This window comes from Emys orbicularis, chromosome 4 (genome assembly GCF_028017835.1).
Source record: "Emys orbicularis isolate rEmyOrb1 chromosome 4, rEmyOrb1.hap1, whole genome shotgun sequence".
NCBI lineage: Eukaryota > Metazoa > Chordata > Testudines > Emydidae > Emys > Emys orbicularis.
Window position 1 is genome coordinate 7,268,581 of NC_088686.1, and position 27,877 is coordinate 7,296,457.

The following is a 27,877-nucleotide window of genomic DNA, read 5'->3' on the forward strand; positions in this document are numbered from 1 at the left end:
GCTTCTCAACTGTGAGGGCTGCTCTCATCCTGGTATTCTGGCGCTTCAGGGCAGGGGAAAGCAAGTCACAAAGTTCCATGAAAGTGCCCTTACGCATGCGAAAGTTTCGCAGCCACTGGGAATCGTCCCACACCTGCAGCACGATGCGGTCCCACCAGTCTGTGCTTGTTTCCCGGGCCCAGAATCGGCGTTCCACGGCATGAACCTGCCCCAGTAACACCATGATTTCCACATTGCTGGGGCCTGTGCCTTGTGAGAGGTCTATGTCCATGTCAATTTCCTCATCACTCTCGTCGCCGCGCTGCAATCGCCTCCTCGGCTGGTCCTGGTTTTGCTTTGGCATGTCCTGGCTCTGCATATACTCCAGGACAATGCGCGTGGTGTTCATAGTGCTCATAATTGCTGCGGTGATCTGAGCGGGCTCCATGATCCCAGTGCTAGCTATGGTGTCTGGTCTGAAAAAAGGCACGAAACTAGTATCTGATGGACCGGGAGAGGGAGGGGCGAGTGACGACATGGCGTACAGGTACAGGGAATTAAAATCAACAAAGGTGGCTGTGCATCAGGGAGAAACACACACAACTGTCACACAGAATGGCCCCCCCCAAAGATTGAACTCAAAACCCTGGGTTTAGCAGGCCGTTGATTTCACGGAGGGAGGGGGAAGCAAATGAATACAGAACAAATCTATTTTTTAAATCTTAAGCTGGCAGACGACGGTGCAGCATAACTGATAGCCCTCGGCATCTTCTGGGTGCTTGGCAGAAAATACTGGGCGCTTGGCAGAAAATAGCATACTACGATTGATAGCCATCATCATCGTCAAGACTGTTCGCTAGGACTGAGCATGTCTGCCCTGGTGCCCCTGATCGACAGCCACTGCAATATGATGATGATGGATACCAGTCGTAATATACCATCTTCTACCAAAAGGCAAGGGGCTGCTGCTGTGTGCAATGCAGCCCCACGTCTGCCAGTCCCACGTCTGCCAGCACCCAGATCGCCCTCTTCTGGGTGCTTAGCAGAAAATACTGGGCGCTTGGCAGAAAATGGCATACTACGACTGATAGCCATCATCGTCATTGTGAAGGCAGCAGAATATGACTGGGGGGATGGGGGACTGGGGGACAAACGGAGTTCCAGCCACTGCTGTACAACGACGATGGTTACCAGTCGTAATACACCATCTACTGCCAAAAGGCAAAAGGCAAGGGGCTGGTGCAATGCAGCCCTACGGCTGCCAGCACCCAGATCGCCGATGAAGGCTACCAGTCATGCTGCACCGTCTACCGCCAAAAGGCAGTTAGCTGCTGCTGCTGTGTAGCAATGCAGTACCAGGTCTGCCGGCACCCACATGACATATGGTGACGGTGAGCTGAGCTGAGCGGGCTCCATGCTTGCCGTGGTATGTTGTCTGCACAGGTAACCCAGGTAAAAAGGCGCGAATCTATTGTCTGCCGTTGCTCTGACGGAGGGGGAGGGGCCTGACGACATGTACCCAGAACCCCCCGCGACATTGTTTTGCATCCTTCAGGCATTGGGATCTCAACCCAGAATTCCAATGGGCGGCGGAGACTGCGGGAACTGTGGGATAGCTACCCATAGTGCAATGCTCCGGAAGTCGACGCTAGCCTCGGTACTGTGGACGCGGTCCGCCGACTAGAGCACTTAGAGCATTTTATGTGGGGACACACACAATCGGCTGTATACAACTGATTTCTATAAAACCAGCTTCTATAAATTCGACCTAATTTCGTAGTGTAGACATACCCTATACAAACCCAATTTTCTCAATCTTCCTTCATAGGTCACGTTTTCTAGACCTCTAATCATTTTTGTTGCTCTCCTTGTGGGCGAACACTTTTCACAAAATGATCACTCCATATCTGACCTCTCAGTTCTCATTCTCAAAGGAAACCTGCACAACACCTTCAATGTTTCACCTTGTATTTAGATGCGACATTGAGTTCCTTTCTCAGACCTGAAAAGCTCAGTGTAAACTCAAAAGCTTGTCTCTTTCACCAATAGAAGCTGGTCCAATAAAATATATTACACCTCACCCAACTTGTATCTAATTCACTCTTCACTATTACCTAACACTTTGAAAATTACTGCTTTCGAGGTTCCCCCACGCCCCACTGAGCATGTGGGTACTATTCACTGGGTACGGTTGCCCTTGTTTCTAATCCAAGTTTCTTTGTAATTACTTTTGTCTTGAAGGGTAATCCCAATTCCTCCCAATTTAGTGAAGTATACAAATTTTAATGTGCTCTATCATTTCTTACAGCTCAGTGAAGATGTTAATTTAACCTGGACCTATCAATCACCTCCTGTTGTACCCCATGAGACCAGTGTAATTTTGAAGTTCTTTGGTAACCATGACTCTGGAATTGAATCCAGAGCCAGTCTGAGAATCTGAACTGCACACTGGAACAAAGCCTACCTAAAACTAATGTAATACTACAATATCTGTAACAAGCTAACATATAATCTGGCCAACACACCCAAGATAAAGCATTCTAGGCATCTAGTGAAGGTCCTCCCCCAAAGCTAGCCACTGAAAGGACCTGTGGCTCCACACACACACTGCTGTGAAAGGTTGTTTGAGTAGTTCCATGGGCACTGCTATTCTTGAAGATTCCTGAAGCTCACTGGCACTGCAGGATGCATTATACAAGTTGGAATATGCAGAGGCCACCTCAAACAACAATCACCTTAGTATGTCAACAAGACAGTAATTGTAAGGTTTGATTTACTAAACAGCTACTAGCTCAAGGACTATGTTTACTAGCTATGGTGATAAATGACTGTGCCACAACTCCCACAGCTACACTGTAAGAACTACTATTAATGCATACCAGTCAATTCAGAAAGATGAATATTTTTGTGAGTCATAGAAACACCACCATATTTTAAAAGTGGGGGTCACTTTGCACTCACACAAATGATACTACAACTAAAGAAAATGTGTTTGTCACAGGGTGGTAACTGCCCTTTGGAAGGAAGAGGCCAGCGCACCTGACTCATTGGTTGCCTCCTGAAATTGGGGTTAAAAGAAGGCACCTGGGCCATATAAAGGGGGAGAGACTGAGACAGGGGACGGGTCAGTCAGGAAGAGGGCAGGTGACAGCTGCCAGAGACCAGAAGACTTATAGGAGGTCCATGAAGGAAACTGTAGATGGTTCCTGGGGGAAGGCTGAAGGCAGGAGAGCAACAGAAGGATTTGCTGGCTGACCTCCCCAAGCCAGAGAGCCAAGGCTAGAGGGGGCTGAAGGCCAGAGAGCAGCAAAGGGAGCTGCCTGCTGACTTCTAAGCCAGAGGGCTGGAGCAAAAGGCTGGGGAAGGCTGAAGGCAGGCCAGAAGCAAAGGTGTTTATCCACTGATGTCTCCACCAAGAGAATTGGAGCCAGTGGAACAGTGGAAGGCCAACCTGCCTGCATGCCTGTCTGGGATATGAGAGGTTAGTAGTACAGGAGAAGTGATGGATGAACTTCCAGCAGAGAGGCTTTGGGAGAAATGGGGGTGGAAATTGCACCAGCTGAAAGGGCTGGCGTGGCCGTCCTGGAAGAAGGAGAGGACTGATGAAGAACCCAGGTGTGACAGAAGATACCAGAGTGGGATATGTGGGGCATCAGGGACTGGATGTCTAGGGATTTTAAGACACATGCACTGGAGTGATAGATGGACTATATTTCGGGATTTCTGTCACAGACTATTTGGACTATGTTCTTGTAAAAAAAATAAAATAAAAAAAACACTGGCCCAAAGGAGGGGTATTATTGAGGCAAGAAAGCTGACATGGAGTTACTGGAGACTCTGGAGGAGGAAAACTGAGGTTGCATTGTGCTGCATCCTGCTGCTGGAAGACGTACCAAGCAGCACTGCCTTATGACAAGGTTCAGGCAGATTAAGGACATTGGAATTTTAACATGTCATCAACATTAAATACTGCTTTACTTGTCCACTTCTAAGGTGTGTCACTCAACAAGATCCGATTCACAGTTAATTCTAGCTGTAAAAATAGGGGTGAGTTTTGAAGGCTTACTATTTGAATTCTGTACCGATCATTGCTGGAAAAATCTGAGTATTCAATATTTTAAAAGTTGCTAGAATGTGAACACCTAATTGGAACCTACAATCAAAGCTGACAGTTTTATAAAACAGAAAACTAAGTATAAATATCTGAAAAATGTTACAAAAATCCCACCAGCATTACGTTTTTAACTTCCATTGCATTTCCTCTTAATTTCTTTCATTCATCCCTTAACTGAAGTGTTACTAAAGTTACCTAATAAGCTAACCGGTGCTCTTTTTCTGCATGCATTCCAGGAGGGTTTTTTAACATCTCCTTCCTCTGAAGCGTCAGGGATGGCCACAGCTGGAGTTGGGACATGGGGTGGGCCAGGGCTCTGAGATGGCATCAACCATTCTCTCTCTCAGGTGCTTGGCTGGCTGGTTCTTGCTCACAGTCGGGAAGGATAGGCAGGTCAGTTTGGAAGTGTTTCTGGGGGTTTGTCACATTCCTCTGCAGCACATGGGTGTGGCTCACTTGCCAGGATTATTGGGGTATATCTCACTATCATTTCCCTGCCACCGTGGGGGCCTCGAGCACTGATGCACCTCAGTCCCTCCTGTTCTCTGCCTCTGGCACATAATAGTCCACTCTCCCGTGAGCTGTAATACTCGGGTCTCATTTTGGTTGTTGGGTTTAGTGTGCTGGTGGCCTGTCATATACAGGAAGTCACACTATATGATCTAGTGATCCCTCCTGGCCCTAAACTATGACCCACATCTTGACTTTAAACAGCTATTCGGTGGGAAAGCAAGCAAGAGACAAAAAGATTAAACTTATTGGCTATCCAAACATTACCTAAAGAATTAGTAATATATTACAAAATGTGCCAAATTACAGAGAAAAATAAATAAAGCATACCTGCATACATATGGTATGTTAGCCTTTCAATTAGTTTCACTACAGTTCCTCCTTTAATGATCGGGATTCCATTCCTACTTTGCAGATTGTCCTCAAAAACAATGTTTTCCTCAGAGTCTTCCACTACAAAACGATACACATTTGGGCTGGGCAGCCTCAGTGGCTGTTCATTTTCTTCTTGCAGTAACACTGAGTCAAGCATTCGATCCAGTGTACTGCGATACTGAAGGGAAATCAGAGCTGCCATCCAATTGTTCTTCTCTTCAGCAGACTTGGCAGCAAACACGGTGCTGTTTTCATCTTTAGACGCTAGCTCAAAAGCATGTTTGTATTCACAAGTGTCATCTTTGTCAATGATCTGCATTTTCCTCACGATAATTTTTTCCTTAAGTCTGTACTCTGTATTGCTGTAACCTGGAAGCCGCGATTGTCCATGATTAGTTTTACAGCTGATCAGTAAACCATCAAAGAGAAATATGTGGCGTTCATGTTTGGCTCCTATCCTTGTCAGCACACCTTCCATTATGAATTCATTGCAGCACTGGCCAATATCTTTGCCTTCCCAACCATCAATATTTTTCTGGATCTCATTCATTTTTTTGATGGCCAGGTGCTTGCTTCTTACTTGGCGGTTGTAAAAATGACAAATTGTCTCCCTAGAAACAAACAATTTTATCTGGTTAGCTTCTTCCGTATTATTGCTGCAGAGACTGAAAAACACACCACTAAATTTAACACTGTATGCTATTCCCCCACCCCCAACCTAAATATGACCTAATCATGCTTAACCACAAATGTATAAAGGACAGTGAATTGCCAGGGAAAGACTAAGTGTATGTCTTCTCTAGCAACATTAATGTGGCTGTGTAGTCGTGGCACCAGCTCTGGGAGAGCTCTCTCCTGGTGCTGTAAAAACAAACCCCGCCCCACAAGGGGAGTAGTTACCAGCGCTAGGAGCGCGGCTCCCGGTGCTGGTGCACAGTCTACACTGCCACTTTACAGCACTGAAACTTGCAGTGCTCAGGGGGGTGTTTTTTCACACCCCTGAGCGAGAAAGTTGCAGCGCTGTAAAGTGGCAGCGTAGACAAGGCTTTAAACTATTCAAGAATGGGGTATGGAGGGTTGTAAGTGAACACTCTTGGAAAGGCAACAGATTGAAGTCTGCTAGCTTTGATGTTTGGCATGTGCAAGTGTCGAACAAAAACATGTTGCTTTTTTACATAAGTCAACGAAGGGGGAAATAGGGAAACACTGCCACCTCTAGATATCTTCCTTCTAACTTACTTTGGGCTACAAGAGGCTTCCTTGATTGTATTCTTACCCAGGCCGCCGTCTAGGTGAATGTTTATTGTAAATGCGCTCCATGCTGCATTGGAGATTTAAAAGAGCAGTAATGGCTTGTTTCAAGCACTCCCTGTCTTCTTCATCTTCACTGCATTCCTGCAATTGCTATAATGACAAAACAAATCCATTTCTGTTCAACTGAATAGGTTTTCTTTAGAGATATATACAGACAAAAACAAATATATTCATATGTAGGGTTGTTTTCAAAAACACTCAGTGTTCACCTGACTTTGATCCCACTGAAGTCAATAACCAATGCTGAGTGATTTTGCAAATCTCACCCACAAGACCACCAATGCCTGTCAAAGTAGTTACTGAAATGAAAACACATCTATCAGATATCCTGAAAAATAAATAGCTTTTGAGTGAGAGAGTGAGCTTGTGTGTGAAAGGGAGAGATTCTGAGATAAAGGAAGATACTGGATAGCCTTACCGTGAGTTGTCAAAAAACCCTACAGGATATTTTTCTTTAAATCCTTTCACTTAAATTGTTCTGTTTCATAATGATCATTGGCCTTTGAAGTTAGCAGTGTTCACTAGTCTAGAGGCTTGGAACAGTCCTGAAGCTGTATGTCAGTGCTACAGCAACGACACACTTTTTTAGTAGTTTAATAGTGTTTCAACTAACTATGCAGTGTAGTTGTAGCCATGCTGGTTCCAGGATATTAGAGAGACCGGGTGGGTGAGATAATATCTTGTATTGGACCAACTTCTGTTGGTGACAGAGACAAGCTTTTGAGCAGCACAGAGCTCTTCTTCAGGTCTGGGAAAGGTACTTGGAGCCACAGCTAAATGCAAGGTGGAATAGATTGTTTAGCACAAGTAGTTAGCACATATTCTAAGGAATCATTCCGGGTAAAGTGGCCCATTAACACCTCTGCAGTCATAGGGAGGAAAGAAAGGGGGGGAAGAAAGCAGCTGAGGAAGGGTTATTAGGCTATGTCTACACTACAGCCTAGGTCGGCAAAACTTATGTCACTCAGGGGGTATTCCACCTCCTGAGCAACGTAAGTGACACCAACATAAGCTGTAGTGTGCACAGCACTATGTTGGCGAGACAGCTTCTGCCGCTCGCAGAGTTGGGCTTTTTATGCCAACGCAACTGGAGAGCTCTCTCCTGTCAGCATAGAGCGTCTTCACCACACAAACTACAGCTGCGCCACTGAAGCACTGTATGCATAGACATGCCTTTAGTGGGTTATAGATTGTTGTAATAACTTCAACCAAGTCCAGCAGATGGGTAAGAGCAAAGGGCAACTTCATATACCATTCTCTCTACTAGCAAAGAGAAAGTTTGAAATTCCAGATTTAATACTAGCAACAAATGATCAACTCCAGTGATAATTATCAAAGGGGTAGCCGTGTTAGTCTGGATCTGTAAAAGCAGCAAAGAGTCATATGCATCCGAAGAAGTGGGTATTCACCCACGAAAGCTCATGCTCCAATACGTCTGTTAGTCTATAAGGTGCCACAGGACTCTTTGTTGCTTTTCCAGTGATAATGTTTGCTTCACTTACTAGGGAAAACAAGATTTTTCCTTCTCCACTATGCAGGAACTCACTGATTTACAAAAATCTAATTAGCTTTCATAGTCGATATTTATCTCAACACTCACTTGTAAGAAAAAAGGGGTTACAGAAAACTTCACATTCTTTAAGATAATGGTTCATAAAATATTAACAGCATAAGAATATTATGATGAGTAACTGAAGAGTCTATACGATTTTAACTGTAAATTCCTCTTGTAAGTTAAGATTGCATGAAAAACTTAGTAGACAAGAAAATTCAGGCAGACTGGTCTACTGGGCAAAATCAAGCCAATTTGCCACCCACTATGGGCTAACTCACGTTTGCCCTATATATTTTAAGAGGAATCTTACCCACAATCACTCAGTATGGCAGTAGCCTTCTTTTTCTTTCCCAGTATGCTCTCTCAGCAAGGATATTAGCTGGCTCTAAAAGTAATTGAGATAACAGGATTGACCAGATGGGCCCTCTCCCTTTATGTGATTCAAAGTACTACCACCTATATTTTCCAGATGGCCAAACATTCCCCAGTCTGTATATCATGGAAATCAAAGAACTTTTATATCTGAGAATTTGTGAGGATTATGCATGCTGAGAAGAGGCGTATAGAAAATAAGGCACTTGCCATGGTGAGTAACCTCTCTTTTCCACTTCATAAGGAGAAACTCTAAAACAGCAAAGGGAAAAGGAGGGAGACCATAAGACTGGGTCTGAAAAAAATGACATGAGGTTTATGAAGTCCTAAAACACGCAAATAGCTAAGGATTGTGACAATATACTGATTCTGCTCCTCAGATTCCCTGGGAGGATTTCTTCCAAACTCTTTCCAAAATGAGAGATCATTGCTGGCATACACTGACAAAAAGGTTGTATATAGCTTAGTGAAACAGCTCCAGAAAATAGTCTAAAACTGTAGCTAGTGGACATTACATGGCATCTATTTTCATTTTGTGTAAAGATATAGGGAAATCTCTCCCATTTCTGGTTTCCAACATATTGAGTTTTCGGAATCCATTTCAGGCAACTTGTTCTGGCAAACTTTACTCTCTCAAGTTCTTGCCCTTTACAGCCAAGCTTTTCGACTAAATCAACATAGGAGTGCAATTTATTTGCTATTCACAGGATAAGAAAAAAGGAACATGTTTTTGCCAGAGATGTGACAGAATATTAATACTGGTAAACTGACAATCACAACAGTTTTGTCAACTTTTTTATTCTTTTTTGAAGGAAATGACCGACAACAGGAATGAAGGGCATTAGAGTTCTTCTGACCACTGATAAACACAACTATTGGTTGTGAAGAACTGAATTGTGGTATTTTCGTTCCTTCCTTCCCTCTGGTATTCTAAAATGGATGATCTTGTGTGGACCTAATCTCTTGGAACATCCTCTAAAACTGTGCAAAAGTCCCCTTGCAATTGTAGAATGAGTTCAATTACTTGTATTTCTGCTTTTGGGCTCACGTCTTGGCACCTGAACACACTTTGGAGGCAATGTTTGCAGAGAACAGTTGTTGGAGCTCTTGACAAATGTTAAGACACTCTTCCTTACTGATGTAATAGAATGCCAAAAGACACACTTTTCTGTTGTCTTATGTTTTAGATGAACTAATGTGCTGGGCACAGATTTACTTAAGGAGCCAATCAACCTGTGGTGGTCAAGGACAAGACTACATTTATCTCCAAAGGCTGTCCATCACAAGATCATTATGCAATTTTGCACTAATAAGTATTCTGCTCAGGACAGGTCAGAGACTGGATTAGCAGTGGCATTTTGTGATTATACCCTCAAACTATGGAGCACGAAAACACACCATGCTCAACGTAAGAAAAATGTTGTATAATGTGGTGAGGAGCTATATTTTTGTTCATATGTATTTCTCACTGGTGACTACAAACGATAAGGTGCTGAAAGTCTATAAAATGCTGCTGTTCATTCTCTATATCTGCTGCTAATGATTAAACAATAATGAAAGGGATAAAAAAAGACAGAATTTAATATCTTTTGGGTTGTTTGGCAACTATGTAACAGGCCATTCTATGCAAGAGATCTCTGAAGAGAGTGGATTTGAAGATAAATATCAACAAAAAGATAATTCATAGTCTGTCCTCAGCAGGGCCGGCTTTGCCGTTCTGGCCGCCCCAAGCAAAAAAAAAAACCAAAAAAAAAAACCACGGGGCGGCCAGAACGGCAAAGCAAAAAAAAAACCTGCGGCGCGGCCAGAGCGCGGGTGCAGGGGGACCGGCTGTAATATCTTTTGAGGGAGGTCCTGAGTGGAGTGGCTGTACAGGTGGGCTTGTGCACAACAGTGCAGGGTTCTGCAGCTTAAAGAATGCAGTAGCCCAAAACCTCTGCATGAAAATGTAGCACATGGAAATACAAACATTGCTATTCTAGTCCACAGGCTGAAACATCAACCACAGACAGGCTGTCCTGCAGTCCTTAGATCTGCCAGGGAACATGGGTAGATTTATATCCCAATGCAGAGTACACTGCACACAGGATCACACTAAAACAGAACCACAGCAATGGCTTATCTAGTACAACCAGATACTTTAGAATAAGATGTAGAAGTCCTATTACAGGAAATTATGTACTAATATGCCACAGGGGAAGTTATCTCCTCACCTCAGTCAATTAAATGGTTGCCTTATATCATGAAGCAAAAGACTTAACATCCCTTATATTTTATCTTCATGGAACTGTGGATATGCTTGTTCATAGAGGTGCCCATTCCTTTTCTGAATCCTAGTAAACTCTGACTCACAAATACCTTACGACAGTGAATTTCACAGGGTAATTATACAATTATGTAAGAAGGGATTTCCTTTTAGCACTTTTTAATTTATCACCTATTTATTTTGTCGTTGTCTCCTAGCTCTCATATTGTATGAACATAAGGACGGCGACATTGGGTCAGACCAATGGTCCATCTAGCCCAGTTTTCAACAGTGGCCAATGTCAGGTGCTTCAGAGGGAATGAACAGAACAGGTAATCATCAAGTGATCCATCCCGTCACCCATTCCCAGCTTCTGACAAACAGAGGATGCAGACACTTCAAAGCATGGCTTTGCATCCCTGTCCATCATGGCTAATAGCCATTGATGGACCTATCCTCCATGAACTTATTCAATTCTTTTTTGAACCCTGTTATAGTCTTGGCAAAGAGTTCCACAGGTTGACTGTGCGTTGTGTGAAGAAATACTTCCTCTTGTTTGTTTTAAACCTGCTGCCTATTCATTTCAGTTGGTGACCTAGTTCTTGTGTTATGAGTAAACAACACTTGCTTATTTACTTTCTTCACACCAGTCATGATTTTACAGACCTCTATCATATCCCCCCTTAGTCGTCTTTTTTCCAAGCTGAAAAGTCCCAGTCTTATTAATCTCTCCTCATATGGCAGCCATTCCATACCCCTAATATTTTTGATGCCCTTTTCTGAACCTTTTCCAATTCCAATATATCTTTTTTGAGATGGGGCGACCAGGTCTGCACGCAGATGAAAGGATAAAGAGAAGTGTCTGATTGACCTTCTCTGGAGCATTTGTTGTTTTATATACCATTATTCAATTTTTTTTTTATTTATCTTCTCCTCTCGAGGTTAAGTAGTCCTAATCTTTTTAACCTCTCTTCATGCCGTCAGAAACATGAAACCTCTCTTTCATGCCTCTAAGAGTTTTGCTGTACTTGTCTAAACTGTTTCCATTTCTGCTACATTCTTTCTGAGATGAAGTTACTACAGCATTCAAGGAGAAGGAATACCAACAACTTATGTAATGGCATTAATATATTGTAAGTATTGTTCTCTATACCTTTCTGAATACACATCAACATTGGGGATATTTTTTTTAATCACTGAGCAGAAGTTTTCACAATGTAATATGAAGTTCAAATTTTAACCTGAAGTTATTCATTTGTCACCATTAAAGATGCAACATTTCCCAAAAGAACGACCATACTGGATCAGACCAAAGGTCCATCTAGCCCAGTATCCTATCTTCCGTCAGTGGCCAATGCCAGGTGCTTCACAGAGAATGAACAGAACAGGTAATCATCAAGTGATTCATCCCCTGTCGCCCATTCCCAGCTTCTGGCAAACAGAGGCTAGGGACACCATTCCTGCCCATCCTGGCTAATAGCCATGGATGGATCTATCCTCCATGAATTTATCTAGTTCTTTTTTGAACATTCCCAACATTTACTATACAATGGTATTCAAGATTTCAGTGTTTCCCTCCCTATACTTACAAGGACAAATAACTGGGCAATTGCTGATTTTTTTAGTGGCAATCACTGTAGCTGAGCTAGAACACCGCCCCAAAGCCTGGTACTCTGTTCATCTTTGCATGTAAATCAAAATGCATCACACTTAGTAAAAAAGCTTTGGATTTTTCCTATAATCAAGAATAAATCTGCCAAAGTATCGCCCATGTATCATCTTGCGGCTTTATCTATTTTTAAGTTATAACTTAAACAAGAGCATTTTATGTAAACTTAAAAAAGCCCAGCAAAATATTTCTGCAGTTATTTACAAGCTTCTACACTTAAAGGTAAAAGACAAAGTTAATGATACCCAACAGTCCGTTCTTCCATTCATGCAGAGGGTGTGTGTATGTAGTTCCCACTAGCATTAACAGGAGTTATTGGTGTGCTGAAAGTCTCTACAGACAAAAAGTCTCTTATGAGATTAGAAAGACAAGACCAAGCTTATCTAGAAAAGATTTAAGTACCTTCTCTGTTTTGCATTTTGGAATATAAATTGCAACAAGTCTTCTAGAATCATGAAACAAATAAGATCTAGCAAGTTTGTAAATAAAGCATGTAATCCTCAAATGCACAGAACACCAAAGTGAAAACACCACACTAAATTAAACACTAGATCCTGTAGCTGAAAACTGTCTAAACACTGTAAGGCCCTAATCTTGCAAAGATTTATGTTTGTACTTAACCTTATGCACTGTGAGTACTTCCATTGACTTCAATGAGACTACTCAATGCATAATTTTATGCACATGCTTAAGTCTTTGCAGGACTGGAGCCTAAGATTTCATATTTTATTCATAGATTTTTTTTTTTAGGCAGCAAGGGAACATTAAGATAATCAGTTTTACCTCCTGCATCACACAGGCCACTAAACTGGTTAAGGTATTCACATTTTAAAGAAAAGAACTTCAAAAAATGTCAGAGAATTGTCACATTAGAAAATGCATTTTGCTGTGAGGGAAAGAGAACAACTGTCAATGATTAAGTTCTCCTTATGGTTATTCTTCTTTGAAACAAACACTGTATTTACATGTCTATTAGTACTGACCCCATACCAAGGGCTGGCAAAAAAACCGCGCAAAAGTATAGCCGATTGATGCTAGTGGTATGAAGACTTATGTCTTCTGAACTAACAACTAAAACAAGTCAGGCTACTCCAAGAATCAAGAATGATATGTATTTTGTTTATCTTTTAAGTTTCACTCAATAAAATTATAAACTTCATGAAGGCATTCAAAGTGTAGTATAATTAAGGCAATTTACATCTTCTAACCACAACAAAGCCCAGATGTTTGAAACAAAAATTTAGGTGGTTAAAAATGTTGTTTCAAAACTTAGTAACAGTAGAAATATTTTCACAGATTAAAAATAAAAGGAAACCACTTAGATTTAAACATTACTACAGGCTGTTGGCAACCCAAACATTATAGCCCTGTGCTAAGACATGAGACTCCAAGTAAAACCAATTATGTTTTCGTTATCTAACCTTGACTGAACTGCAAAAAGTAAACAGCATAAAGAGTGAAAATTAAACTAGAATTTAAAAATATGTTAATCTTACGCATTAACAGAATTAAATACTTGAAAAACCCAATATTGTTAACCTGAGTTTCCATTCAGTTTTTTCACTGGTAAGTCGATTTTAACTTGTTTGAGTGCTACAATGTGATACAAGTTTTAGGTTGCAAAGTTTGCTATTTCTTTCCACACATATTAAGTACATCCTTGGAACTGTACACAAAGACCAGCTAGCAATATAGAACTGAAAGGTTGTATTAGTTGCATGACAATACAAACTGACCACACGCTGAGGCAAGCCCCGTACCACTGCAATATGCACACAATACATCAGGGGTCGGCAACCTTTCAGAAGCGGTGTGCCGAGTCTTCATTTAGTCACTCTCATTTAAGGTTTCGTGTGCCAGTCATACATTTTAACGTTTTTAGAAGGTTTCTTTCTATAAGTCTATAATATATAACTAAACTATTGTTGTATATAAAGTAAATAAGGTTTTTAAAATGTTTAAGAAGCTTCATTTAAAATTAAATTAAAATGCAGAGCCCCCCGGACCGGTGGCTAGGACCCGGGCAGTGTGAGTGCCACTGAAAATCAGCTCGCGTGCCGCCTTTGGCACGTGTGCCATAGGTTGCCTACCCCTGCAATACATTTTAGGTAATGTAATCTTTTTAATTGTGAGCTTAATTAAAAAATTCTTAGCACTCATGCAATAATAAAATATAAGAAATAACCCAATGTCACTTCATTCCTTTAAATGAAATATTTATAGTTTAATCAATCATTCACTTGTTCACGAATGTGTTACAAATCTATTTCTTAGCACCATCTCTACTATCCCAGAGATGGGCAAACATTTTTGGCACATGGTCTGCAATCATGAAAAATCTCTGAGGCTACAAGTGTCCCAAGATCACTCCCTATAGCCAAGATATCGCATTGTCCCTAGTCACATTTCTGTTCTTTGTTTATTCATTTATAATGCTTATCTCATACTCCCAACAAGAGTTGTATTTCTGCTTTCTGATGGACCCTCTATCCTGCCTGGGTCCCGGTCTCCATTAACTCAAATCAGAAGCAAACAAATACAGACAAATGGAGGTATGCACAACTGTTATTATGCTATTTATCAGGTGCTATGAACAGGGTTACCTGCAAAAACATATGCTGCGGTGTGGACTACCTTGCCAGGGCACATAAGAAGCACTAGATACACAGGTAATCTTTGGTCATACCCGCAGATTACTTTTTGTATAGTTAATGTCTCTATTTCCCAACACATAGAATTATTTATAAATCCACATCAGTTTCCAAACTATGCAGTCTTGTTCTTGGTAACAAAGCTATTGAAAACAAAATGCTACAGGAATATAATTTAACTACCAACTAAATCAGGATTCCACAAATCCTTGCGAATGTCCTCACTTTTTAAGGTACAAAATATGAAAGCCTCTCCAAAATTTTTCTTTTTTTTTAAAAGGAGTGTTGTGGATGTACTCTTCTCCCATCCTCATTATGGGGAAAATGTGCTGGGCTTTCAAAGCTTCTACTTTATTTATTTCTCGGCCTTGGCCACTTGGAACCCCAAAGCAACTACTGAATAGTCAAAATAGATTATTCTGATTTTGCGGAGTGTGAAACACAAGTTTTCCAAAAATAATAAGATGGATTTGCTTGCCTTGAGCTGAGAGGCCCGGACATTGAGTTGAACCATCTTTTACTGAATTAGGAAAATGTATGAAATAAAAGTAAACAAAGAATTAAAAGCAATTCACACTGTAAAATTAATGAAAATCTCACTTGAATGCCAGTTCAATTTAATAAAAAATAGACCTAGCATGCCACAGCACACAAGCAATAATCAAAGATTTATGGAAGCTTTGAGAACTGGAGTAGTTTGAATTTTGCATGATTTAATATTGATAATATATTGTAACAATCAATTTACTTTCTAACCATGCAATCACTACTGTAAAATTTATGCTTAACTATATTCACATCGACAAAGAGTCCTGTGGCACCTTATAGACTAACAGACGTATTGGAGCATAAGCTTTCATGGGTGAATACCCACTTCGTCAGACCATGCGTCTGACGAAGTGGGTATTCACCCACGAAAGCTTATGCTCCAATACGTCTGTTAGTCTATAAGGTGCCACAAAACTCTTTGTCGCTTTTTACAGATCCAGACTAACACGGCTACCCCTCTGATATATTCATATCCTATCTTCATGCACAGTAAATAAAAATTAACTCCCTAGTTAAACTAAAATTACTCATGCTTTATATGAAACTGCACTACTGTCTTACCTGTAATAATTCAAAATAGTGCAAACAATGATAAACTGGGATCAGCATAAGTCGTGGAAGAACATACCGTACAGCTTCTTTAAAACCTTCAGCAATAGACTGAAAAGAAAAAAAAAGCGGCATTATTACCACATATAAGCCAAAAAAAGGAGGGAAGAAGTTGAGAGGTTTTTCCAGAGTTTTATTAATTTGTTTGTGAGAAATATAGATATAGTGAATCTTAAGAAGGGTTTGAATGAGTAAGGTGTGGTGAGATGGTAGGCAAGGAGGCAGAGTGCATTGTAAATACCGGAAGCACAATTTTTAAAAGCAGGACAGATCAGAGGGTAGTGCACACATGCTCCTAGTTTGCTATTAAAAATTCACCATGGCTTGCAAGATACAGCATCCTCAACTGCCTTGGTGAGAATCTGCAGTGGCAACCTCATAAAATAGGCAACTTATCAGTTTCACTGTGATTACCTCTATTTTAACCAGAAACAGCAAATCAACATACAATGTGCTGGAACATGTTAACTACAAAACAATTTACAAACAGCTCTCAGATCACACAAAGCCATGTGGACCTTTATCCTTAACAGACTTCATACTTCAGCAATGTCTTCAGTACCAGCCACAAAACTTAAATTTTTCCTCAATCAAGATTTCCATTGCATTAACAAAATATTCCTCAGGAAAGCCTATGTCACCTGGTTTTAAGAGCTACACAAAAAACTAGTTATGCATTTCCTTTTCTTATTAATTAGCACTAGCTCAAAAAGCCAAAAATTAAGAACATGCAGAATTCTATAGTGAAACCGTATTCATGACTAAGCAGACATAAACCTAAAGCACACAGTCATGTCTGGGAAGTTAGGGTATTAAGGCATAAAGCTTGAAAAACATTATGATCAGTCAGGTTTCAGAGTAGCAGCCGTGTTAGTCTGTATCCTCAAAAATAACAGGAGTACTTGTGGCACCTTAGAGACTAACAAATTTATTAGAGCATAAGCTTTCGTGGGCTACAACCCACTTCTTCGGATGCATATAGAGTGAAACATATATTGAGGAGATATATATACACACATAGAGAGAGCATGAACAGGTGGGAGTTGTCTTACCAAGTCTGAGAGGCCAATTAAGTAAGAGAAAAAAAAAAACAACAACACACTTTTGAAGTGATAATCAAGATAGCCCAGTACAGACAGTTTGATAAGAAGCAAGTGTGAGAATACTTACAAGGGGAGATAGATTCAATGTTTGTAATGGCTCAGCCATTCCCAATCCCTATTTAGCCCTTTGTTGATTGTGTCTAGTTTGCATATCAATTCCAGCTCAGCAGTCTCTCCTTGGAGTCTGTTTTTGAAGTTTTTCTGTTCCACCATGATTTCAATAATTTCCATCCCACCATCAACCTCAGCCTAGATCAATCCACACAAGCGGTCCATTTCCTGGACACTACTGTGCTAATAAGCGATGGTCACATAAATACCACCCTGTACCGGAAACCTACTGACCGCTACACTTACCTACATGCCTCCAGCTTCCATCCAGGACACACCACACGATCCATTGTCTACAGCCAAGCTCTAAGATATAACCGCATTTGCTCCAATCCCTCAGATAGAGACAAGCACCTACAAGATCTCTATCAAGCATTCTTAAAACTACAATACCCACCTGCTGAAGTGAAAAAACAGATTGACAGAGCCAGACGAGTACCCAGAAGTCACCTCCTACAAGACAGGGCCAACAAAGAAAATAACAGAACACCACTAGCTGTCACCTTCAGCCCCCAACTAAAACCTCTCCAGCGCATCATCAGAGATCTACAACCTATCCTGAAAGATGACCCTTTACTCTCACAGATCTTGGGAGACAGACCTGTCCTTGCTTACAGACAACCCCCCAACCTAAAGCAAATACTCACCAGCAACCACACATCACTGAACAAAAACACTGACCCAGGAACCTATCCTTGTAACAAAGCCCGATGCCAACTCTGTCCACATATCTATTCAAGTGACACCATCATAGGGCCTAATCACATCAGCTATACCATCAGGGGCTCGTTCACCTGCACATCTACCAATGTGATATATGCCATCATGTGCCAGCAATGCCCCTCTGCCATGTACATTGGCCAAACCGGACAGTCTCTACGCAAAAGAATTAATGGACACAAATCTGACATCAGGAATCATAATACTCAAAAACCAGTGGGAGAACACTTTAACCTGTCTGGCCATTCTTTGACAGACCTGCGGGTGGCTATCTTAAAACAGAAAAACTTCAAAAACAGACTCCAACGAGAGACTGCTGAGCTGGAATTGATATGCAAACTAGACACAATCAACAAAGGGCTAAATAGGGATTGGGAATGGCTGAGCCATTACAAACATTGAATCTATCTCCCCTTGTAAGTATTCTCACACTTGCTTCTTATCAAACTGTCTGTACTGGGCTATCTTGATTATCACTTCAAAAGTGTGTTGTTGTGTTTTTTTTTCTCTTACTTAATTGGCCTCTCAGACTTGGTAAGACAACTCCCACCTGTTCATGCTCTCTCTATGTGTGTATATATATCTCCTCAATATATGTTTCACTCTATATGCATCCGAAGAAGTGGGTTGTAGCCCACGAAAGCTTATGCTCTAATAAATTTGTTAGTCTCTAAGGTGCCACAAGTACTCCTGTTATTTTTTATGATCAGTCAGATATGCTCAAACCCACTTCTTTAATGGATATTTTACTATAAGTAACAGAAGGAATTTCAATTTCCTGCAGAATTTGGTGCTGGAATGCAGCGAAAGCTTACAGACTACTTGGGACCCAGAGACAATGTGACCAAAGGGTACCCCACAAGAAATTCAAGTACCCCACCTCCTACCACCCTGCAAAAGGGTTTGTGGCACTCACATCTCTCTTCTGTCAATGCTACCTCCTGCTCTCCAGATCTCAAAGTGCACCATGTCTTTCCCTCCAGAGCCTTGCTAGATCCATAGGCCCAGATATTTAAATTCTGCCTTAATCTACCCCTCTGACATGCCACAGAAATCAGGAGATCTTGTTAAATACATGGGATAATACTATTCGTAGTAACTTTGGGATTCACATATTATTTAATCAACAAAAATGATTTTAAAACTGTTTTGCTTTTTGATCAGTTAACTAACGCAGTAACTCAGAAGGCAAGAGGAGGAGAAAGAATTTCCAAGGGATCCTGGGAAAGGAACATAACTTTTTTAAGCATGGATCAGAAAAAAAGCAGAGCGATATCAAAGACACACCTTAAAATTAAGTAACTGTGGAATGGAAATTTATTTATCCAATGTTTTCCTTTCTGGAAATGATCTGTCAGTCTAAGACATCTAGACTGGACCTCTCTTTCTGCAATTGCCAGAGGCAGCTCATGGTTGTTCATGGGACTTCAAGGCTTGGCCATACCTCTTCTGCCTTCACTCCAATTTGACGGAGACAAAATGCTAAGGAACATCCCAACTCTTAGTATGGAGGGGGGGGGGAGGGAGGGAAAGAAGAGTCAAGAGAGGATGCCAGCTTCCTTCCCAAGTGACTCAGTATTCACCTGAGCATCTGGGATAAGGCTCCAGAGCTTTTCCCTACAGAGGTGGACCGGCCATGGGTTGTTGTTTTTGTTTGTTTGGGGGTTGTTGGTTTTTTTTGGGGGGGGGGGGGGGGAGAAGGGGTTTACTGCACTGACCAAGGAATCATCAGGTGCAGAATGATGGTCTTGTTTATTGAGTCCCAAAAGGTGAAGAGGACTGACTCACCCTTGAAGAGATGTCTCGGGAGGAGTCTCAGCTGGCACGATGGGACATAAAGACCCTAACAAGCTGTCCAAACTGAGTCCTTGCCCAAGCAGGGTCTGTGGGATAGGAGCAACTGTGGCAGAGCTCTCCTTCTGTGGCTCCTTTGAGTCTCCTTCCAGATGAAGAACTCTTAGCCATTTGTAGGCACTGTTTAGCAGGATCTGCCATGCTGGGGGGGAAGGGGAAAATAAACAAGGGAAGGAGCTCAGTGGGTGGTCCTGTTAAGGAATGGATCCCTGAAAAAAGTCAACCACTGGATGAAGGACAAGGTGTAGGTGGGGAAGGAGAGAGAGAGAGAGAGAACATTGTTCATTGATTTGGTATTAAAAACGGGGATGGCAATGGAAAAGGCAGGAATGCCATGTCACCGCTTTGCTGGAGGCAAAGAATCTAGTACAAGGGCTGAAGGGAAGTGACCAAGACCCATGGACGTGTCTGAGCTGCCTCCAGTATTTGCAAAAAGAGAGGCGCAGCCCAAATACCTTAATCTGAGAAGAAATCATGATCCAGGATCTCACTAGGATTTCCCCCAACCCCAAAGAGTGATTGGGAACAGGAAATATAGGATGAATCTCAAAAAAGAAATGTGGTATTTCTTGAGTGAGATTTCATACTTACCTGAAAATGTAGCACAACAGCTGGTTTAGCCATCAAGTTACTAAAATGCTCGTGAAACCGTGGGGAAAGAATATCCTGGGACAAAGTTTCATATGGATCAAAGGCTTGTTCCTAAAGAAAGGAGGAAATAATTATGTATATACAGTAAAAGGATGCAGGACATCTTTTGTGCTCAGCTGTACAATTTGTTTATTGAGATCTGATGTTTAATGTGATTTTTCAAGAAAGTTTCAGCTCACTCAAAAATAATATAACTCAGTATATCCCATAATTCATTAATGTATATTTTAATACATGCACAAACCTATTGTGAGCATTGCTCAGCATCACTGTATTTGTCATTAACACAAATTTTAATGAAATGATGGTAGCCAAGAGGCAAATTCTTACTTACAGTCCAGTAGCGATCCCATCACCAACAAGTCATGTTTTGAAAAGGCTTCTCTAACACCTATGAAAACAATGATTACCCCCACAGTAACTTTGGTTCTCTGAGCTAATGTCAGTGTGGATCCCACAGTAGGTGCTCATGTGCCTCACACGTTGCAAGACCTGATTTCCTATGAAATTTCATGTACGGAAGATCAGCCCTAAGTGCTTGGAGCTCGCTCACTCTCCTGGCCAAAGTGCTTGCAGCTAGGAAGACTGTCTTCAGAAAGAGCCTTCTTTTGAGTCCAAGTCTCGACAGGATGACACAGTTCTGAGGCAGGAGCCATCTCTTTGACCAGTGGGTAAATATACATCACATCCTTGAGGAGCTTCAATACTACTGGGTGAGAGAAGATGGAGCACAAATGTACAGGCAGATGGCAAACTGAGATCAGAATGGGATGGACCTCAGTGGAGCTGAACAAAAGATCAGTGTTTCAGATGCAGCAAGTAGTCAAGGATCTGTGGTACTTGCATAGGAGCAAAGCCTTGTTAGGCCACCAAGATCAAGAACCTTTTCCAAGTTGACAATTAAGTCCTCCTGGTTGTTGTCTTTGGTTGTTGTCCAGCCATCCTGAGATAGGAGAGAGATCTGGAACTAGAGGCCAGCTGAGAACACCACCTTCCAGCCCATAAGATCCAATCTCTTGCCCTCCTTGTCAATTGGGGTGGAGCATGGGTGCTATTGTTTAGTCCACTCAATAGAAACTCTGACGTGTGTGTGTGTGTGTGTGTGTGTGTGTGTGTGTGTGTGTGTGTGTGTGTGTGTGTGTAACATAGTACCTCTTTTTTGCCTCTTTTGGAGTGGGGGCACACGTGGCTGGGGTATGCCACACAGTGCATGCCGGTTGGAGAATGTCTTTGTTGACCCTGGCCAGTACTGATGCGTGCAAAATGTCTAGTAGGTGGCACTGCTTGTCCTGCACCTCTTCCAATAGTATCTCAAGGGCATGAGCTATCCTACATAGCAGCTCTTGAAATTGACGGTGGTAGTTGGGGGAGGGGATCGACAACACAGTCTCATCTGGGGAGGATGACTTAAATCCCTCCGTATCCTGATAGTCATGTCCTCAGAACAGAAGTGTTGGGCAATACATGATGTCTGGGCTCTCAGATTCTGAGGAGGAACCGAAGTCCTGCATCAGTGGCAGCGCTGATGAAGCCAGCAATGTTGTATGAACATGGCCAGAAGGTGGCAGATCCGATATGGGGGATAGTGCCCTCTTGGTAGGTGAGGGTACCAGGACACGTGGAGACTGCATTTTTTCCAGGGCAAAGAGTTTCATGAGGCCCAGGAGTAGCTGAGAGTCTCCTCGGAATCAATGGCACCCAATCTATGGATGGGACAGGGCGGTAAGGTTACTAGTTTCAGGACCAGCGATTCCCTAGATGCCAGTGGGCCGATGCCGGGCCGTGCAGGTCCATAACGAGGATCAGCAGGTCCAGTGAGCAATGTGGCTTTTTGTCACTGTTGTGGGTCTTAAGAGCATGGTGCCCCTGCTTGGCCGGAACTAGTGGACAGCACGGCATCCCTCTTAGACCTGGAGGAAGACTTAACTGCCATGCTAAGTGCATGCTTCTGTGACTCATGGCTAGGCCCCGACGTGGGGTCTGTAGCACTGGTACCAACGAAGCTGGGCTGGGTCTTTGCAGCAGGAGGTGCACTCTTGGGTTATTCAGGCTACAGGGGGGTTCCCCAGCCAGGATCCAATTGTGGCCCCATGGTGACTTCCATAAGGCACTCAAGTCAAAGGGCTCTGACTTCCTATGTACGGGCAGGGAAATGTGGTCAGATGCTGGCTGTGTAGTGTGCTGTCCCAGCTCTGCGCAAATAGCAAACCTGTTAAATTGCCCAATAAATTCACAGACTTGGTTTTTAGCGAAGGCGCCGGGCCAGGTTTATTGTCGATGAAGCACGGTAATAGCACCTGGCAGACTCTACGAGGATACTAAGACATGTATGCCCGTGACAATGGATGCAGCTTAGTCAGTGGCGGGACTTTTCACTGCTCCCTAGGCTGGCCAAAGATACTCCCTTTGAGATACATCTTTATATCCCAATACAAACAAGTTAGTATTGCCCCTTTGACATAGTTACTACCCCCTGACGTCGCTAGTTATTACCCACCATTTTGAATATGTTGGTTTGATTAAAACATTTTTATTACGTACTGTTATCCTGACCTTCTTTTAGGAGGGGTCAGTGTGTTCCTGTTATTCTTAGGGAATGTTTTTGTACCATCCTTGTTATTGGGATGTCTTGGTACCATTTGATATCAGGATGTGTTTGCATGAGCACTTTGTGACTAGCACTTCTTAGGAATGTGTATTTTTGCAATATTAGCCCTGATCTTGCCAAATTTTATGAGTAGGTCCTGCCTTATACCAGGCCTTTAATAAAAGGGCTTATGTTTTAGTATCGCTTCCTACTACAGGAAGGAGAGACAGATGCTGCACCTGGATGCAGTCTGAGCTTCACCCAAGCAGTAAAGACAACGCTGGTGCTCCTAGGTGAGGGAGAACAAATGAAGGCAGGAAGCCCAGACTTTGAATCCCAGCCTCTTCATCATACTCCAGTACCCAGACATGGGTGCTGGAGGAAATCTGAGGGAGGAGGCGGTATTGTTTGGTTGGGAACCGCCGAGGCGGTGTCCTGAGTCCTGTGACTTACAGAACTTTCAGAAATAAGAAAATTACTACTGAAAACCAAGCAAAATCCTAACTAACTCCAGTACCCAGATATGGGTGCTGGGGGGGGGGGGGAGGACAGAAGCAGACTGGTGGTTTCCTGCCAAACAGAGTGGCTTCCCCAGTCTTTAATCCTATGAAACTTTCAGAAATAAGAAAACTACTACAAAAAAACAACAAAATCCCGACTAAATAAAGAATAAAAAACAAGTTTTTATGGAGAAAAGTTTGGAAAATATGTCACCAAAGATGAGAAGACAGCAGAAACTCTGACCCGGACCATGAGGCGGTGAGAAGGAACTAAAGATGCAGTCAGTCTGCCCTGCCCTTTATCGCCTCAGGTGAAACCAGGAGGCAATGCAAGGGCGCATGCACGGACCAGAGTACACTACTACTTTGAAAAGTCCCAGCTCCGAGTGCATGCGCATCACCCTCAATGACATACAATAGGGACCATCACTCAAGGAAGAAATTTCTAGTGTAGATCAGCCCTTAGTTTAATTTTGAAAATGAATTAAGCTAAACCAAATTATTGTCACTTGAATTCTGAATAAGGGCTTTTCTTCACTACCGGAGTAAGTCTACTTAAGTTATGCTACTCCAGCTACGTGAATAACATAGCTGGAGTCAACGTAGCTTAGGTCAACTTACCCTGGTGTCTTCACTGCGCTGCGTCAATGGGAGACGCAATCCGGTCAATTTACCTTACTCTTCTTCTCAGGGAGCTGGAGTACCAGAGTCGACGGAAAGCACTCTCTTGTCAATTTAGTGGGTTTTCACTAGACCTGCTAAATTGACACCCGCTGCATCGATTGCAGCAGTATCGATCTGCCTGGTAGTGAAGACAAGCCCTAAGAGTGTCCACACAGGTTTAATGCAGTTTTGCTAATCCACTTTAAAAATCACACTGTAATTCAGATTAATTTTCCTGAATGTCCCTGTGTAGACAAGCCCTAGGTCTCTCACTGTAAGGAACTTTCAAATAATTTTTGTGGCTCCGTTCTGCACTCTCTCCAAATTTCCAACCTCCTGTTTAAAATTTTGACACCAGAACTGGGTGCAGTATTCTAGCATCTGTCTCCCCAATGCCGTATACAGAGCTAAAAATCACCTCCTTACTCCTACTCTCTTGTTTATACATCCAAGGATTGCATTAACCCTTTTTGTCACATCATCACACTTGGAGCTCATGGTGAGCTGCTTGTCCACTATGACCCTTAAATCATTTTCAGAGTCACTGCTTTCCAAGACACAGCCTACCATTATGCACGCATGGCCTGCATTCTTTGTTTCTAGATGCATGACCTTGTATCTGTCTGTATTAAAAGGCAGGTTTGAATGGGCCCATCTTACCAAGCAATCTAGATTGCTCTGTATGACTGCCCTATCATCATTCTCTGTTCAGAACCTCATGGACACTAGCTTAATATGAAGACACAAAATATTCCTATGAAGTGATTTTAGAAACTCACCTCTGCCAGATCTTCAAAGCAGCTGCCAGCCAAAGGATGAGGACTACTTTCATCTGTCATTTCAACAGTATCCTCAATCAACCCCAAAAGCTTCACAGTCAATTCATGAATATCTGAAATGTTGCTAAAGATCGTATCGATATCCTGAGAAAACAAAAGTTATGCTTTAGTAATATTTGTTACCATTTCCTTTACTCTTTTGCAGACATCCAAGTGTTTCAAATAAAGTGTGAGCTATCTAAGCCTTGTCTACACTGGCAGCAGTGTGTGGGGCACACGTTGCTTACACGTTGCAGTGAAAACAGGCTGCATCCACGCTGCTGGAGCTTCTCCCCACTGCTGGAGCTTTTTTGTGCTACCTCCATCATGCCAGAGCCTTTCCCTGCAGCAGGGAAAAGCTCCAGCAGCGTGGAGGCAGCATGACACTGCATTGCTAAAAGTAGCAGTGCAGACGGAGGCGGCACCGCTTGGGCGTAGAGAGAGCCATGTAGGGTATACCCACAGGATTCAGGTTTGTCATTACTCGCCTACGCAGTGTCTCACTGTCTACATGTCTATGCAGTGCCTCTGCTCTACATGCCGCCATAAGGAACGTGCAGTGTAGACATACCCTAAATAGGTACAAGACAATAGAAAGAGAGGGGAAAGGAAGTCAAGTTCTAGGCATCAATTCAGGCTGAGCGATCATGCTTGGGCATATTCACTTTGATCCAACATTGCACGATTTTTACTTTTAAATGTCCAAGAGCATGGTGCAGTATCCAATCCAGCGTTCGAGAGCAGTGTTTCTTGTGAGAGAGGCTACGGGTTATTCATTGGGTAGGACAATGGGGTCCAACTTTTTTAGCCTGTACACTAACAGGCCACAATCAGGAGGGGAGGGGCAGTTTAAAGCTGTCATTATTTCCCCTCCATCACCCTCCTTGCTCTTTTCTGTCTCTGAACGTAAACTGAAGTGAAAATTTAAAAACAGCCCCCAGCTCAGGTCTCAATGACAAAACTTTATGATCAAAGCTATGCAGTCACTGTTTCAGAATACCAGCTGGGCTTGGAGAGGGAAGTGGCAGCTTCCTTTTTCAAGTCCTGCTTTTACTGTCCCGTATCTCAGACACACACCCATCTGGGCAGACTTCCCCAACCCACCATCTGGAAAGCACCCTTCTCTTGACTCCAACCTCTGAATGACATCAGTTGCTTCTCCAGTTACCTCCAGCCTTGCCCCACTCCATCCAACGCTCAGGAACTCATCCCATCTCTCCCTGCCCACACCTTAGCCCCCAAATCTCTCTCCACCCCCTTATCAATTCCCCCCTTTCCCTGTCAATTAAGGTAAATTACCAAGGTTTCACATCTTCCTCTTTTTGAGAGACATCTGCAGCCCCTCTTCCTAGTACTCTCTTTCCTAGGAACCCCAGCTCCTCCACCTGCTGCTATGCTGCTTGCCTGGTAAAGTGCAGGTGCATAATTGCATAAGGATCAGATTTTCTACCCACATAACCATCTGGCACTATAACTATTGTTTGCATCTAACAGGGAACCTTGCTTTTTAAACCTTGGTCTGAGAATATTCATCTAAGACTGCTACCTGCAGTCCCTCCCTCTTATTTCAGGCACCAGTCACCACTTCCGTTATACACTAGGATACTTCAAGCCAAATTTCACCTACTCTGCTACAGCCAATGTAAATTTGCGAAGTTGCGGTTGAAAATGGATATGCAAGTATTTAAGCATTAAAACAGTAATCTATTAAAAAGGGACTTACGTAAGGTGTGAACAACTTTCTGTTAGACAGGAAAGCTTCCCGAAACACTTTTATTATCAGATTCAACTCCCGTAGATATTGTCTTTCTTCTGCAATTTCAGTTCTCACTAGCTCATAGTAATTGAGTTCACCTGAAGAAGAGGGCTCATCTTCACACAGCGAAACCAAACCAATAACATCCTGATCAAACATATCCATCAAAACCTAGCAAAGAGTGAAAGTCAAGTTTTTATACAAGTCTGATTTCTATCCTTCATTCAAACTCAATGGTCTCAATTTGTTCAAAAACTAGTGAACTGTATTTAACACAACACTTTCTGTAATAAAAATCACGAGGTAGCAATGTTGAAACTTTGGCAGGATCAATTGCCAATGCTGTGTTTTTTTATAATTTAGTGCAGCAGGAAAACAAGTTAGGATTTGCGAAAGATGGGTTCAGAAGAACAGAAGGCATCTTGCAAAAGCTTTTGCCTGATGATGAAGATAACTGAAATTCAACAAAAAAGGTTTCTGAACAATTTAATAAAGATGAAACTAGAAAGACTATTTTTTCCTAAACCACATAGAGTGGAGAATCTACCATTACGAAGAGGAGTTATAATAATGATAATCATAACAGGATGATGCAGTTGGGAACTAAAGGACAATGTTTTTAAATGAAGTGTTAAGCCATTTAAACATCAGTATAGCAAATCAATTATTTCTTACCTTATCAGCACACATAGACACTTTAATGTCTTGCTGGGAGATTTCAAAGTGTCGTATATTGAAAACATAATTTCCAGCCAGTTTCAAAATGTCAGCTGAGATATATTCCAAAACAGCCACAATATAAAGAGAGACATGATAATCTACTTTATAGCCTAGAACCTCCTGCAAATTAAAAACAAAACACAGTAAAATCATACTCATGCCTGAAAGTTATTCTGACATTGAGCACTATATATTTGAAAAGTTAGATATTAGCATTTTTACCAAAAGGATCTTTGCTTTGAGTTACCAGCTAACACACAGCTGCAATAGCCAGAACACAGAACAGAAAACGGGAGTCTGTGGCCAACAATATTCACCAAGGAAGATCTTAGAAACACGCCACTGTCACACTTTGCCTGCTACAGAAACGTGGCTTTTCAAATCCCGTTAAAATTAAATGACTTGAGTGGGACCACTCATGTGCTTAAAATTAAGTACGCCTACGTCCTTGA

At 42.2% G+C, this 27,877-nt stretch overlaps 1 protein-coding gene across 1 annotated transcript in view; it reads right to left on the reverse strand.

The window, feature by feature from the left end:
* The window catches only part of SOS2 (SOS Ras/Rho guanine nucleotide exchange factor 2), a 93,626-nt gene that overhangs the window by 37,221 nt on the left and 28,528 nt on the right, over positions 1 to 27,877 (reverse strand). Inside the window, exons 4-10 of the mRNA XM_065402381.1 lie at positions 27,381 to 27,545; positions 26,673 to 26,876; positions 24,911 to 25,054; positions 20,322 to 20,432; positions 15,895 to 15,993; positions 6,255 to 6,382; positions 4,934 to 5,589 (exon numbers count right to left, since the gene is read on the reverse strand). Of these exons, the coding sequence (XP_065258453.1) occupies positions 4,934 to 5,589; positions 6,255 to 6,382; positions 15,895 to 15,993; positions 20,322 to 20,432; positions 24,911 to 25,054; positions 26,673 to 26,876; positions 27,381 to 27,545 (1,507 nt within the window). The remainder of the gene's footprint in view (positions 1 to 4,933; positions 5,590 to 6,254; positions 6,383 to 15,894; positions 15,994 to 20,321; positions 20,433 to 24,910; positions 25,055 to 26,672; positions 26,877 to 27,380; positions 27,546 to 27,877) is intronic.